This window comes from Mustela putorius, unplaced genomic scaffold (assembly GCF_011764305.1).
Source record: "Mustela putorius furo isolate JIRA1106 unplaced genomic scaffold, ASM1176430v1.1 tig00003846_pilon_pilon_pilon, whole genome shotgun sequence".
Taxonomy (NCBI): domain Eukaryota; kingdom Metazoa; phylum Chordata; class Mammalia; order Carnivora; family Mustelidae; genus Mustela; species Mustela putorius.
The window spans coordinates 6,429,463-6,446,105 of NW_025421999.1; the positions used below are offsets into that span (position 1 = coordinate 6,429,463).

The 16,643-nt window shown below is 34.0% G+C and overlaps 1 protein-coding gene across 1 annotated transcript in view; it reads right to left on the reverse strand.

Moving 5' to 3' along the window:
• LOC123387166 (cyclic nucleotide-binding domain-containing protein 1-like) overlaps positions 1–16,643 on the reverse strand; it is a 100,457-nt gene that overhangs the window by 33,870 nt on the left and 49,944 nt on the right. Inside the window, exon 3 of the mRNA XM_045063124.1 lies at positions 10,960–11,027. Coding sequence (XP_044919059.1) covers positions 10,960–11,027 — 68 coding nt within the window. The remainder of the gene's footprint in view (positions 1–10,959; positions 11,028–16,643) is intronic.

Sequence of the window (16,643 nt, forward strand, 5' to 3'; positions counted from 1 at the left end):
ACACAGAATCTATACTCAGAAAACTATAAAGTACTCATGAAAGAAATTGAGGAAGACACAAAGATATGGAAAAATGTTCCATGCTACTGGATTGGAAGAACAAATATTGTGAAAATGTTTATGCTACCTATAGCAATCTACACATTAAATGCAATCCCTATCAAAATCCCATCCATTTTTTTCAAAGAAATGGAACAAATAATCCTAAAATTTATATGGAACCAGAAAAGACCTCGAATAGCCAAAGGGATATTGAAAAAGAGAGCCAAAGTTGGTGGCATCACAATTCCGGATTTCAAGCTCTATTACAAAGTTGTCATCATCAAGACAGCATGGTACTGGCACAAAAACAGACACATAGATCAATGGAACAGAATAGAGAGCCCAGAAATAGACCCTCAACTCTATGGTCAACTAATCTTCGACATAGCAGGAAAGACTGTCCAATGGAAAAAAGACAGCCTCTTCAATGAATGGTGCTGGGAAAATTGGACAGCCACATTTGATGTTCCAGGTATTAGGGACTGATAGACAGTCTTGAACCGTTCACTGGGAAAAAAAAGAATACAGCCAGACACTTGTTAAAAAAATGTACTGTAGACATGTCCTTGAGACAGAAAACCGTAAAAAGTGGTACAGCCTAAATATGGAAATAAAATTAATGAGGGAAAATGTTTTGGTTCTTGTTTTTCAGTAGAAGTATATGCAGAACTTCTGCCTCTGGGTAAAGTGGAATACTTTGTGGTAGACTGCCATTCCTTCTAAACACAATTAGAAAAGCTGGGAAAAACTTTTTTTTTTTAAAGCCTTCAGTTATCTTATAATCCTATGAAGATGTAAAGATCTGATAATCATGGTCTATTGTGTTTATAATTACAAAATCAAAGACTTTATGGGCCTCAAACACATGGTAAATTATCATCCATATCCCCGAAGCTGTACAAGGCAAGAACCCAAAATGCTTAGCCAAAAACCATTGAAAAAAAGCTGAATTTTCAGCAGTATTTCCTAGAGAGGTAAAAATAGATTTCAGAACTTTTAAGGCCCACATGATGCTTTCAAATTCCATGTAAAACCCTGGTGAGTGACAGGAATGAACAAATAGACTATTACCAAAGTTGTGATGCAGCCTTAATTCCCTTCTTGTTTTAAGTGTTGAACTCCCCATTCCATCTGCCTAAAAAGAAGTCAATTACTAGGTGGATGTCATGTGAAGTCTCCTGAATTTTTGTGCAAAATATCCAGCATGAGATTGAAAATTACTGGGCACGGCATCAAGTATGACAATGTCAGAGAGAACCAAGGTCATCTATCTAGATGATTTGGATGCATGGATAATTCAGATGTTATAGTAGATAAGGACTTTAACATAATTTTGACAGTTTTTTTCTGTTTTGTGGAGTCTTTAGGGCTTTCTACATTTATAAGCCCGACAATATTTTTACTTTTTTCTTTCCAATTTGGATGCATTATTTTTTTCTTGTCTAATGTTCTGTCTAGGATTTCCAGTACTGTGCTGAGTAGAAGTTGTGTAGTGGTCATCCTTGCTTTGGTCCTGATGATAGAGGAAAACTGCTGGTTTGTTAACACTGAGTATATTAGCTGTGGGCTTGTTAAGTATGGTCTTTACTTTGTTGAGGTACCTTCTTATCATAACCAGTTTGATGACAGTTTTTACCATGAAAGGGTATTTATTTTGTTAAATGTTTTTTATGCATATATTGATATGATCATGTGACATCTCTGTCATTCTATAAATGTGGAGTACCCCATTAACTGATTTGTTTATGTTGAACCATCCTTGTTCGAGGTAAATCCTGTTTGCTCATGATGTGTAATCCTTTTAATGTGCTATTGAATTGGTTTTCTAACATTTTGTTGAATATTTGTGATTCTATATTCTCCAAAGATATGGGCCATGGTTTTCTTATCTTGTAGGATCTTTGTCTGGCTTTAAAGTTGCAGGACACAGGAATATTTGGGTGGCTCAGTCAGATAAGTATCAGACTCTTGATTTCTGCTTGGCTCATGATCTTGGAGTCCTGAGATAGATCCCCGTGTTGAACTTTGTGCTCAGCATGGAGTCTGCTTAAGATTCTCTTCATCTAGAAGAGAAGTGAGTTGAGGGAAATCGGAGGAAGAGATGAACCATGAGAGACTACAGACTCTGAGAAAGAAACCAAGGGTTTTGGAGGGGAGGAGGGTGGGGGGTTGGGAGGGCCTGGTGGTGGGTATTAAGGAGAGCATATATTGCATGGTGTACTGGGTGTGGTGCATAAACAATGAATCTTGGAACACTGAAAAAATTAAATTAAATTAAATTAAAAAAGATTTTCTCCTTCTCCAGCCTTCCCTCCTCCCTTTGTTCTCTTCCTCTCTCTCAAAATAAATATATATATATATATATATATGTTGCAGGGCACAAAATCAACATCAGTCATATTTCCATATGCTAACAATGAGCCATCCAAAAAGGAAATTAAGATAATAATCCTGTTTACAATAACATCAGACCAAGGAGATAAAAAACGTGTACACTGAAAGCTATAAAAGAAATTAGTAATAAATGGAAAGAACTGGTATTCATGAATTGGAAGAATTAATATTATTAATATATCCATACTATTTAAAGTGTTCTACAGATTCAGTGCGATCCATATAAAAACCCCAATGGTATTTTTTAGAGAAATAGAAAAGACAATCTTAAAATTCCTATGAAACCACAAAGACCCCAAATAGCCAAAGCAATCTTGAGAGAAAAAAGCAAAGGTGGAGTTATCATACTTCTTGATTTCAAATTACAATCGACAGCCATTAAAACAGTATCTCAGTCATATACAAACAGACAAATAAGCCAATGGAACAGAATAAAGAGCCCTCGAATAAACCACACATGTGCTATCAACTGATTTTCAATAAGAATGCCAAGAATATACAATGGGAAAAAGATCATCTCTTCAACAAATGGTTTTGGGAAAACTGGATATATGCATGCAATGGGATGAAATTGGATACTTATCTGACACCATACATAAAAATCAACTCAAAATGAATTAAAGAGTTAAAAGTTAAGGATTGAAAGTATAAAACTCATAGAAGAAAATATAGGAGAAAAGCTTCATGACATTAGTCCGTGTAATGATATCTTGAAAATGATACCCAAAGCACGAGCAAAAATGGCAAAAATAGAGAAGTGGGACCACCTCACACTAAAAAGTTCCTGCATAACAAAAAACAAAACAAAGCAAAACAAAAGACAAACAGTCAACAAAATGAGCAGGTGACCTATGAAATGGGAAGTATTGGCAAACTATATATCTGATAGTGGTTAATATCCAAAATATAGTACGAGCTCCTTCAATTCAATAGCAAAAATATAAGTAAACTGATTTTTTAAATGGGCAAACAATTTGAATAGACATTTGTCCAAAGAAGGCATACAAATGGCCAACACATGTATGAAAAGGTCTCAACATCACTAATCATCAGAAATGCAAATCAAATCTGCAATAAGATATCACCTCATACTTGTTATGATGGCTATTATTAAAAAACAAAAGACAACTGCTGGTAAGAATATGGGGAAATTGGCACCCTTGTGTACTGTTGATGGGAATCTAAAATGGTGCAGCACCTATGGAAAATAGTATGGAGGTTCCTCAAAAATTAAAATAGAATTACCATATGATCCACCAATGACACTAATAGATATATATTCAAAAGAATTGAAATCAAGATCTCAAAGTGATATATTCAGTCCCATGCTTATTAACACATTATTTACAATAGTCAGATATGGATACAACCTAAATGCCCATCATGATTTAGATAAAGAAATACGGTATATGCTTACAATGGAAGATTATTTCACCTTAAGATAAAAGGAAATTCTGCCACATGCAACAACATAAATGAATGAAAGGTATTATGTGAAGTGAAATAAGCCAGTCATAGAAGGACAAATGCTGCATGATTCCAATATGAGGTGTCTCAACAATAGAACTCATAGAAACAGAGAGTAGAATGGTGGTTTTCAGGGGCTGGGGGCAGAGGGAAATAAGGAGGTGCTGTTTAATAGGTATCAAGTTTCAGTTATACAAGATGAGTAAGCTCTAGAGATCAAGTATACAACATTGTGTCTATAGTAAACATTATGTAGGCACTTAAAAATTTGTTAAGAGGGTAGATATCATGTTAAGTGTTCTTACCACAGTTAAAAAAAAAAACTGATATGTTCAAGATAAAGTGGGAAAAGTAGGCAAGAAGGATGAAAAAATGTAGATATCATCTGATAATTGGAAACTATACATTTTTTTTCAATTTATTAAAGCTAAAAAAATAGTTTACCCATTTCTCACGCCATCTCTGGCAACCAATAATCTGTTTTCTGTTTCTATGAGCTTTTTTTAAAATTTACTATTATTATTTTTTAGATTCCACATATAAAAGAGATCATACAGTATTTGTCCTTCTCTGACTGACCTATTTCACTTAGCATAATGTCCTCAAGGTCCATCTATTTTGTCACAAATGGGGAAATTGGCACCCTTGTGTACTGTTTAATAGTACAAGATATCATTCTTCTCTTAAGAGCTAAATACTATTCTGCTGTGTATATATACCACAATTTCTTTACCTCATCCATCAAGGAGCACTAGCGTTGCTTCCATATCTTGGCTATCGTAAATAATGCTGCTGTGAACAAGTGGGTGTGCATATATGTTTTTGAGTTAGTGTTTTTTGTTTCCTTTGGATAAATACCCAGATTTGGAAATGAAGAACTCAACAGCCAGATTTAACAGCAAATTAGAGTAGAAGATGGGATTAGTAAATTGGCAGGAAGAATAATTGAAAGTATGCAAATACACTGAAGCAGAGAGAAAAGGAAATAGAAATATAGAAAATGTAGAGGAGAAAAGACAAAGTACAAATTTTTTACACATATTTAAATGGAGTCTGAGATGGAGAGGGAAAAGATTGGAGCAGGATCTTTACTTGAAAAAATTTCTGGTTGTGAATTTTCCAAAACTAATGAAAGATATATACCAGTAGATTCAAAAAGCTCTAAAACCTACACCCCACTTTATAACTAAAAATAAGACCAAAACTAAAAGTTGGCACATCAAAATAAAACTACTGAAAAGCAGGGTGCCTGGGTGGCTCAGTGGGTTAAAGCATCTGTCTTCGGGTCAGGTCACGATCTCAGTGTCCTGGGACTGAGTCCTGCATGGGACTCTCTGCTCAGCAGGAAGCCTGCTTCCCCTCTTTCTCTCTGCCTGCCTCTCTACCTACTTGTGATCTCTGTCAAATAAATAAATAAAATCTTAAAAAAAAAAAAACATAGACAGGTACCCCTGGTGATAAAAATACATTATATGCTTATTAAAAAATTTTAAAAATTAAAAAAACAAATAAAAAATTAACAAAAAATACTACTGAAAAGCAAAGACAAATAGAAAGCCTTAAAATCCCAGAAGGTTATTTTGTGGATATTGATAAGTCGATTTTATGGTAAAATTTAAATGGAAATTCAAAGAAGGGGAAAATTGGCAAGACAATTATGAAGAAAAATAAGGCAAGAGGATTTCTTGCAGAAAAAAAAAAAAGCAGAGTTTATATATAATCCTCAAAAATTAACCTATTTTGGTGTGAGCAGAAAATGTACCTCTATTACATTATAGGGAATATATAAAGAGGCTCACACATATATAATCACCTGATTTATAAGAATGATGGCAATGTGGTTCAATGAGTAAAAGGATGGTCTTTTCAATACATAAAGCTGGAAAAATTGGACGTGTGTAAAAAACAAAAACAAAACAATACACTTGACCTTAAATTCATACCATACACAAAGTTCATTTCCAGATTTATTATAGATTAGTTGTGAAAGGTAAAATAATAGTTTTTAAAGATTATTTATTTTAGAGTGTGTGAGAGCTGCATAGGAGGGAAGCATAGAGGGAGAGGGAGGCAAGCAGACTCCTCACTGAACAGGGAGCCCAAATCAGAGCTCAATCCCACCACCCTGAGATCATGACCTGAGCCAAAATCAAGAGTTGCACACTTAACTGACTGAGCCACCCAGGCACCTAAAACAACAACGTTTTTTAAAAGTAAACACAGGAGAATTAAAAAGAGTTTGAGCAGATGAGTGAGAGTGAGATCCAAGCTAAATTTCAATGCTGGCTCTTTCAGCCATAAGAATTTGACTTTAAGTATCCAATAATTATACAGACATTAATGATCTGTGTCTGAAACTCCTCATTTTTATAAACTAGTAAAAATAATTGTAAGTCTGTGAAAAAAATGCTGATCAGCATGAATAAGGTGTATAGAAGGTACAGGTATTTCATTTGGATATATATTCTGTTCTTTTAATTTTGATTTTGCAGGAATTAGTTAAAATAATACTAGTTTGTACAAACACTCTTGTCTCACTTTCATCATAATGATTTAATCCAAAATACATCTGAGAGCTACACTTTAATCACAAATCCCAGTTGAGTTCTCGAAATCGAATCCCGATATTGTCCCCTTTGGAGGACTTCTATCCTCACCACACATTAGTCTTTTTTTTTTTTTTAAGATTTTATTTATTTATTTGACAGATGGAGATCACAAGCAGGCAGAGAGGCAGGCAGAGAGAGAGGAAGCAGGAGCGGAGAGCCCCATGTGGGGCTCGATCCCAGGACTCTGAGATCATGACCCGAGCTGAAGGCAGTGGCTTAACCCACTGAGCCACCCAGGCGCCCCACCACACATTAGTCTTAAAGGAAGACTCAACATGGGTCCAAATTCAACCACAAGAAAACATTGAAAACATCAGAGCGAGTTACTAATAGATGGCCTTGAAGGAGGCCAAATTTGAAGTAGATTTAGAATTGTCAGAAAATATCATAGTGACAAATACAGAACTAAAAGTGAGCACTTGCATGATTATTAACACATTGGAGAATAAAGTGTTGTTGTTTTCTTGTGCTACATAGTTTAACACATGTGGCTGGCTTTGTATGCAGCATCTCTTCTTGCTCGTGTCCCTAAACCTGAAGTTGGATTTGGCACCATTTTTCTACTAAACATAAAAAAATAAAATAAAATCACATAAAAATCATTAGTGAGCAATTGGAAATTCTAAGGCAAAACAGAACTTTTATTTTTAAACCTGCCACTGCAAGCAACTTAAAGTTTAATTGGAAATGTGTATCTTCTTCTAAGTCTATCTCTGGCCACAATTCCAACCTAGGATTTTCTCCTTACTCCATTTTGCTCTTTCTGCTGCCTTTTAAATGCCTGTTTCTCTGATATATCACATTTCCCCATCATGTTCAGTTCCCCAGAATGCATAGATTATATCTTTGCTCATTCAGGTATCAGTTCCTGCCAGTTAGCCAGCCCTTTCCAGCACTTCCTATATCCACTAACCCCATAAATAAAATCCTCTTTCTTATTTATACATTACAGAAAAAAAAACATCTGCATTCCCCTAAAAAAAAAAAAAAAAAAAAAAAAAAAAACAAAAAAAACTCAAGAACACCAGAATTTACTTGTGATACCTACGGCTCCAATGAGTACTAGCTGAAAGTCCTCTCCTAAGGAATAAAGGAGCCTTTTCAGTGTCCTCTTCTGAGTAGTGTTTCTGATCTAGTCTGATGACTCAGCTTTCAAGAGAGTCTCTTCTCTTAATTCTGGACTTGTCCCTCTCAGTAGAGTCAGGCAAAGTTATACTTGAGTCCGCAGAGGTCAGTAGGTATATCTTAAGTTCAGGGACTAGGCAATTAGTGCTACAGAAGCGGAAGTACAGAGGGGAACTCAGAAGTTCAGCCCTCATCGCTTCTCGGCCTTTTGGCTAAGATCAAGTGTAGAAGTTCAGCCCTCAACTACTTACCACATTTCATCCTAAGACGCAGAGCCCACCTGCCAGAAACTGTGGGCCTTTTCTCCACTTTAGCTTCTAATAGTGGTATCTCTGCCTTACTTTCAAACTACTCTCATTTTAGGAGCTTAACTTCTCTATGACAAGCATATAATTTGTATCCTTAAAACAATCTAAAATGAGTGGCTAAATGTTTCTACTTCCTAGAGTCTTGGAAAGTTCTTTTTGTTTTTATTTCCAAATCTGTTTCTTCATGTCTCTGTTGTGAAGAACAGCTCTATGTAGGACAACCATCAGACCAGAATTAAATTATTGGGTAATTTCAGCGCCCAGGGCAAGTTCTACAGGCCATTTTTTTCTTGTTCGCTAGCACATATGACCTCAGGCAGCTGATCCACGTTAGTAATCTGCGAATGGCCCACTTTGAACTGACAACTGAAGTTTCAAGTCAACGATTCCATTTTTATCTACCAAGGACAAGCATTATTACCTCTAATATTCTTCCTCCTGGATCAGCTTTACTTAAGAGACAGATAGGAGGGAGGAAAATTTGGGGTTTTAATGAATTCAAGCTCTTTCCAGGAGCGCTTATTTATAAATAGCTCTTAAAGTGACTATCTCTGAGTAATTCTAACATTTTCTCCACATCATCTTATCACAAGTCTTACCACAAAGTCTCTGGAGTTTTAAAATATATGTAGAAGTCTCTTATTACCTGTCTTTTTGACTTATGATCAAAATCTTGTCCTCTTAATCCTGGCTACTTTCCACTTTATAATATATTGCCCCCAAAACAGAGACATGTCCACCTTATGTAATTCTTAGCACTGGTCTTGAAATTGATTTTGTAATCTTTTTCATTTTTCTACTTTATACCTCCTACTCCTGAACATTTCACTGGCATATTCTAACCACAAATCAAAATACTTTTCTTATGTCACTGGCATTACACTCCCCATACATTTCTCTATTTTTTTTTTTTTGGTTGCTTTTGACCTCAACAAATCATTCTAATACTCAATTGACAACCAACTCACTCAATAGAGTAGTTTCTCCAAGAAATTCTACCTCTCCAGGCAACATCAGCCATGAACATCTTATAATCCTGGAAAGGTTTTGTTATCTTAAGAACTTGGTTAACTTTTGTAGCTCAAGTACATCCATTACTAGCCTAAGACTTTAGAATATCATTTCTTGATTCTCTCACTCAATACATGAAATGGTACATGAATTTAGTATTTTATTTTAATCTTCAGTATTAAACTTTGCAAATGCTCATCTCATAATGTTCCTCTTCTATGAAATCATATGCCAACTATCATCATGGTTTGTGTCATTTGGCAACCACAGTAAGGAAACACTCTTGTTTCACTTTCATCTTGGTGATTTAATACAAAATACAGCTGAGAACTGCACCTTAATCACAAATCCCAGTTAACTTCTCAAAATACAACCCAGATGTTATCTTCTTTGGGGGACTTTACCACACATTAGTCTTGAAGGAAGACTCAAGATGTGTCCAAATTCAACCATAAGAAAACACTGAAAGAACCGGAGTGAGTCATGTAGATTTCACTAATGATTTTGTGGGGAGACAGAGGGCAAGGCTTGCACTGAGCACCACACTATAAACAAGTTAGTCTTTAAAAGTTCCCTTTAGAGATTTCTGGTCCTCAAAGACCTTATTTGGTTAAAGGGCCAACCTGTTTCCTTTCCCTTTGACTTCTCTACCTTTTTTTCATATGACACAACATAGTTTGCCACCTTTCACAAACATCCTCTCCAGACATGTGGACTTGGGTTGTGCCTTTCATCAAGCTATCTGGCTTTCTCCAGACCTCTCTGAAATGTTATTGATATAAACTTTCTGCATACTTTTCTTTATATCATAAAGTTGTTCAAGGGTTTCTTCACATTTCTTATGTAAGTTATCAAATATTCTAACTTGAACTAACTAGTCTAATGTGATCTAATTTTTAATGGTCCTCTATGCATTCTATAGCATATTATAAATGTAAGTTTTATAGAGATTGGCGAAACATGTGCTTATTACAACTACAAGTAATACTTTAGTCACATAAAGTGGACATACTAAATCAAAAAATGTACAGCTTTTGAAATATCTATTTAAATGTATTGCTCTTAAAAATGTGAAATTATAAAAAATATTTTATTGTACTAAAAGCACTTAACATGAGATTTAGCCTCTCAAAAGATTTTAATTGATAATATAGTATTGCTATCTATAGGCGAAATGTTGTACAGTAGCTCTCAAGGATTTTATTGACTATATTATTGCTTTTATTGATAAATTTATACATTGATTAGCAACTATCCATTTCCCTTTCATTCTAGTCTTTGCTTCCAAGAGTCTAATTTAGTTATCTCATATAAGAGGAATCATAGAATATTTGTCCTTCTGTGACTGATTTATTTCATTAAGCATAAGACCCTCAAGGTTCATCCATGTTGTCACATATTATAGGTGTGTAAAAGAAGGAAACTAGACCCTTATCTTACATCAAAGAAAAAAATCAACTCAAAATTAATTATAAACTTAAATGTAAGATCTGAAACATAGGTGAAACTCTTTTTCTTTTAAGAGTTTATTTATTTTTAGAGAAGGAGATAGAGAAAGGGTGGGGGGTGGGGGCAGAAGAGGGAGAGAGAGTCCTAAGCAGACTCTAAGCTGAGCACATAGCCCCACACAAGGCTGCATCTCATGACCCTGAGATCATGACAGGAAACAAAATCAAGGATGGGAGGCTCAACCGACTCTGCCACCCAGGCACCCCTTAAGTGATTCTTTTTTATGTAAGGATGATTATATGGTACAGTTTGTTGAAACAGGTTATGAGAATTTTTGTGGTCTATTATAAATCCCCACGTTGTCAAAAATATTACCATAAGCCCACATTAAAAGACATAAGTAGGTGGAAATATCCCACTCTAGTATTTTCTAGGGAGTGGATAATATTCAAGTTATTTTAGTAGCAAAGGTACTAAACATTAAAATATAGTAGATGTTTGCATTTAATTACCATGAATAGTGATATTTATTATAACTTGGACATTTTACTTACATCTGTCAGATGGCCAAAAGTTGATTTAGCAGTATGGAGCATAAGTTGCTTGGTCACTGGGTCTAATTCTAGGGAAAAAAGCAGAGAACGTACTTATAATACCATCAAAATTAATAAAAAATAAGTAAAAAATGGAAAAGTTGTTCATCTTTATCAATATTTTGATATGAAAGGCCAAATTGAATTTCCCTTAACAATAAAATTTACTCATTTGAACTTTTTCCTAAATTCACATTCACAGACACCTTGATTATCACAGAGAATTTTAGCATAAGTTAAACTAATTTGTACAATGTCTAACTTCATAATCAGAAATAGGAAATGGTTTGGTACTTAATATGTGACAGACCTTATTGGTTGCCTACCCCAAAGCCATTACATTATCCCTTGCCAAAATCACTTTTTATGAGAGGCTAAAAATAATAGATTTGCTTTTTCATTCAGGATCTCATGCTCCGAAGGCATAGCCATGTGACCAAACTTAATTATAATTTATTGTCTAAACAGGAGCACATTTGAGAATAAAGAGGAATTATTCAAAATTCTTCTTGGACAATAGAGAACACCAGAAATTTAAATCCAGTAGGATTTAACAGGAAGTGTCTTGGGGGACTTTTGGGGAAATCTAAATTCCAGAATTTAAAAACAGTCTGGGGGTGGGCAGCTGCCCTTTATGTTTTGGGCAAAGTTGTGTTGGATCACAGAGCCTGCAGCAAAATTTTGGATGCATGAAAGGACAAGACTAAGGACAATAGCCAACATATTGAGGACAGCTGAGTGAAAAGACAGAAAGATCTTTGCTGACATCATTAGATAGTTTGCTTCTTCTTACATAATAAATAACTTTATCCTTTAAATTAGGTATGTTTTTAAATTGGTGTCAAAAGCAACCTAAGTAATATATTCATAAATATTAATATGTACTAAAATTTGGGATAATATTTTATGTATAACCCATTCAATTATTGGACAAACTTTTTGATAATTTTCCTCCTTGGGCTTATGTAATCTTCGTAGTCTCTTTTTTCCTCAATATTGAAATATAAAATGAATCCACTAATATTTTAATGTAAAGATGTCAGTTTCAAAACATTCTATGTAATATTAGTAAATATATTAAATAATGTTATAGTGAACTTAGAAATAAATACTAATAAAAATCATGATGTAACTTAATATCTTAAAAAATAAAAGCTGCCCTAAGTAACAAAATTCTAGAAGCACTGGAGTAATTAATGACTCAAACTCATTGGATTTGTAATATTAGAACATACTTAAGTTAGCTAAAGTAAAAAAAAAAGTATGCTTAAAAAAGGCATATAAAATAAAGAGTAGATTCTTAAAATATGGCATAATGAAATTTAGATATGAGATCAAAAATATTAGGAGACAAGGGTGCTAGCTTTGTACATTGGAAACTATTCAGTCCTTCTCCCACTCCCACATACTTTCCCTTAAATTACCTGTTCACTTTCTCCACTGACCCATTTTATGCAATACCTAATGTGGGAGACCCTCCAAATCAAGCTGATATAATCCTATAATTCAAGAAACTACCTGTTGGCTCCAGTATTTATGCCAGAGTTTATTTATTGAGAAAAGATAATTGGCTTGTCCCAACCTATAAATTTATTTACATTAATTAAGGATATATCCCTGGTTCAATTAGGAGAGACTAATTAAGGAGCTTTTTTTCTGGGTCTGTGAGTGGGACACAGAAATGAAATTGTCTGATACAAATAAGAAGTCAAGGAAACTAAAATTTGATTGATCATGTTAAATGCTAGGCACCACCAAGACAAACTTCATGTTATCTTTTTGTAATTCTCACGTAATATCTACAAGATAGGTATTCTTGCAACAATTTCACAAATGAGAAATTGAGGCCTCAGGGACGTTAAGCAAGTGACATTATTGTATTATATATATGGCCAAGATTTTGGCTAAGTTTTGTTTATCTCATTAAAAGGTAAAAAAAATGGATAAGGACCTCATTGTAAGCCATTAATTACTAACAGAAGGTACATCACAGAATTGTGTGGATTTTCTTCATTTTTATGGGTATCAAAGTATAGGAACATCATTTGTATAACAGATGTGTGCACTAATATTCATGTTTTACTTTTTTTTTTAATTTTATTTATTCATCTGAGTGAGAGAGAAAGAGAGAGCGAGAACACAAACAGTGGGAAAGGCAGACTCCTGGCTCTGCTGGGAACCTGACATGGGGCTCAATCCCAGGTCCTGGAGATCATGACCTGAGCTAAAGGCAGATGCTTAACCATTGTAGCCACCCAGACACCCCAATATTCATGTTTTTTTAAACACACCAACTTTACATTACCCACATTATGAAACTGCATTTAATAATTTAGAGTATCAGGGGCACCTGGGTGGCTTAGTCATTAAACATCATCATGATCCCACTGGGATCAGCCCCGTATCAGGCTGCCTACTCAGCGAGGTGCCTGCTTCTCCCTCTCCCACTCCCCCTGCTTGTGTTCCCGCTCTCTCTGTGTCAAATAAATTTTAAAAATCTTTAAAAAATAATAATAAATAATAAAAAATAATTTAGAATATCAAACAATTTAATCAGAGAAGAGAATATGTAGCTTAACTTAGTAACTAGAAAGCAGTTTTTGGTGTGCCTATGGTATTATCATAACTTTTAAATTGTATTTGCATAACAATAAAAGTAGTCTGGGATGTGAGTGGTCATTCAATAAGCAGATTTAATGTGGGATAATGTTGCCTCTCTACAGCTCAGGTGACTGCTACAGACAAGAATAAAAGCAAAAAGATGTCATCTCTGAATTCTACTCGACTCTGACACACAAAATTTTCACTCCTTTCTAACAATGTTTTAACAAGCAAAGAAGCACACTTTTGCAAAAGTGCATGCAAAAGAAACACCATGCGACTCCATTTCAGTAATTATGATAGCCATAAAAGAATTATTGTTTCCTTTTCTTTGTAGCTTCAGAGAGATCTCAGGAGGGACAGCTGAAAAAGTAATGTCAGATTGATCTACAGGATATGATTCAAAGGGCCCTGCTGTTAGCAAGTTTTCCTAAAGAAGAATGCCTTCAAGAGTTGACATATTTTTATTATAGTGCTTATATGAAGCTTGAAACTGCACTAATCATTATAGAAACAGTACTGTGTCTGAGTTCCTTGAACAAAAAAAATGAAAAACTACGGGTTTCTGAAAAAATGATTATATGATGTTTTTCATTTATTCTGAAATATAGTAAAATATATTGATACATTTTTGAATTTATACTAACCTTATATTTTTGGTACAAACCAAACTTGGTTGTGATAAATAGTTTTTCTATATATTTCTGGATTCAGTATCCTAACATATTAGTACAATTTTTCAAATGTTTATTTATGAAATTGGCCAATGATTTTTTTCTTATAATGTTTTTGAGATGTTTTAGTATAAAGACTAATTAAAAAGTTTAGGACTGTTTTTCTTCCTATTTAGAAGGGTTTGTGAGGATTGACATATGTCTTCCTTAAATATTTAGTAGAATTCACAGATTACCAAACAAAATGGGTATTTATAGGAAGATTTTAAATTATGTATTCAGTTTTTTTAATAGGCACAAAATTATTTTTATTTTCTATTTCTTTTTGTGAATATTTTTTTCTTAAGCTCTATACCCTATATGAGGCTTGAGCTCATGACCCCCAGGTCAAGAGTTGTATGCTCTACTGAGTAAGCCAGCCAGGCTCCCTCCCAAGGTTTTGCTTTTCCAGGTAGTTGTCCATTTTATCTTAATATTCAAATTTATTTGCTATAGTGGCTCATAATAGCCTCTCATGGCTTTAAATGTCTGTACCTGTAGTGTTCTAACCTTTTTCATATCTAATAAAATATATGTTCTTTCTCTCTTTCTCTCTCGATATAGATAGATATATACTAATAAGGAGATTGACCAGTTGTCAAAAATCTTCCAATGAAGAAAAGCTCAGGGCCAGATGGCTACACTGATGATTTTTAACCAAACACTTAAAGAAGTAACACCAATACTTCTCTAACTCTTTCAGAAAATTAAAGAGAAAAGAACACTTCCAAACTCATTATCCTGATACCAAGGGCAAATAAAGACCCTACTAGAAAAGAGAACCACCGGAAATATCCCTGATGAATTCAGATGCAAATATTTCTCTCTTTTTTTTAAAGAATGTATTTATTTATTCATTTGTTTGTTTGTTTATTTACTTTTTTATTTATTTGAGAGAGAGAAAGAGAGAGACAGTGAGAGAAGGGACACAAACAGGGGGAGTGGAAGAGGGAGAAGCAGGCTTCCAGCTGAGCAGAGAGCCTGCTGTGGGGTTCAGTCCCAGGACCCTGGGATCATGACCTGAGCAGAAGGCAGATGCTTAACGACTGAGCCACCAGGCGCCCCAGATGCAAATATTCTTGATAAAATTCTAGTAAACTGAATTCAGTAGCACATTAAAAGTAGCATTCACCAACATAAAGTAGAATTTATCCCTGGGATGCAAAGGTGTTTCAATATACACAAATCATTGCAATACCTCATATTAATAGAACAAAAGAAAAGAACCATATAATCCTCTCAATAGATGCAGAAAAAGCATTTTGCAAAATTCAACGTATATTCATGATAAAGAAAACACTTAACAAATTAGGCTTAGAAGGAATACATCTCAACATAATAAAGATCATATTTTAAAAGCCCACAGTTAATTTCATACTCAATGATTAAAAGTTTAAAGCTTTTCTTCTAAGATCAGAAACAAGAGTGCCTACTCTCTCCATTTTGATTCATCACAGTACCAGAAGTTTTAGCTAGAGCAATTAGGCAAGAAATATAAATAAAAAGCACTAGAATTGGACAGGAAGAAGTAAAATCATCACTATTTGCAGATGACATGATTTTATTTTATTATTTTTTAGTTTCTTTTTTAAAGTTAGTTAACATACTGAACATGATTTTATATATAGAAAACTCTAAAAATTCAACCAAAAAACTGTTAGAACTAATCAACAAATTCAGAAAGTTGCAGGATACAAAATTAACATACAAAAAGTTAGTAGTTTTCCTATATACTATAAACAAACTTTCTGAAAAAGAAATAAAGAAATTGATCCTATTACAATAGCATCAAAAACAATGAAATACTTAATAAATTTTACCAATGAGGTGAAAGATCTTTACTCTGAAAACTACAAGACATTAATGAAAGAAATTGAAAGAAGACATCAATAAATGAAAAGGTATCCTGTATTTTATGGATTGCAAGAATTAATATTGTTAAAATGTCAATAATACCAAAAGCCATCTCTAGATTTAATGCAGTCCTTAACAGGATATCAAATGGTATTCTTTAAGAAAATAGAAAAAATATTTCAAAAATTTTCATAAAATTACACAGAACCCAAATAACAAAAGAAATGCTAAGAAAGAAGAATAAAGCAGGAAGCATCAGACTTTCTGTTTTCAAGCTATTTTACAAAACTGTAGTAATTAAAACAGCATGATACTGGTATAAAAATAGACAAATAGACCACTAGAACAGAAATGAGAATTCAGAAATAAACCCAGGCATATATGGTCAAGTGATATTTCTCCACTGAGTCAAACATACTCAGTGGAGAAAAGACAGTCTCTTCAATAAATGGTGCTGGGGAAATTGGATATTCATAT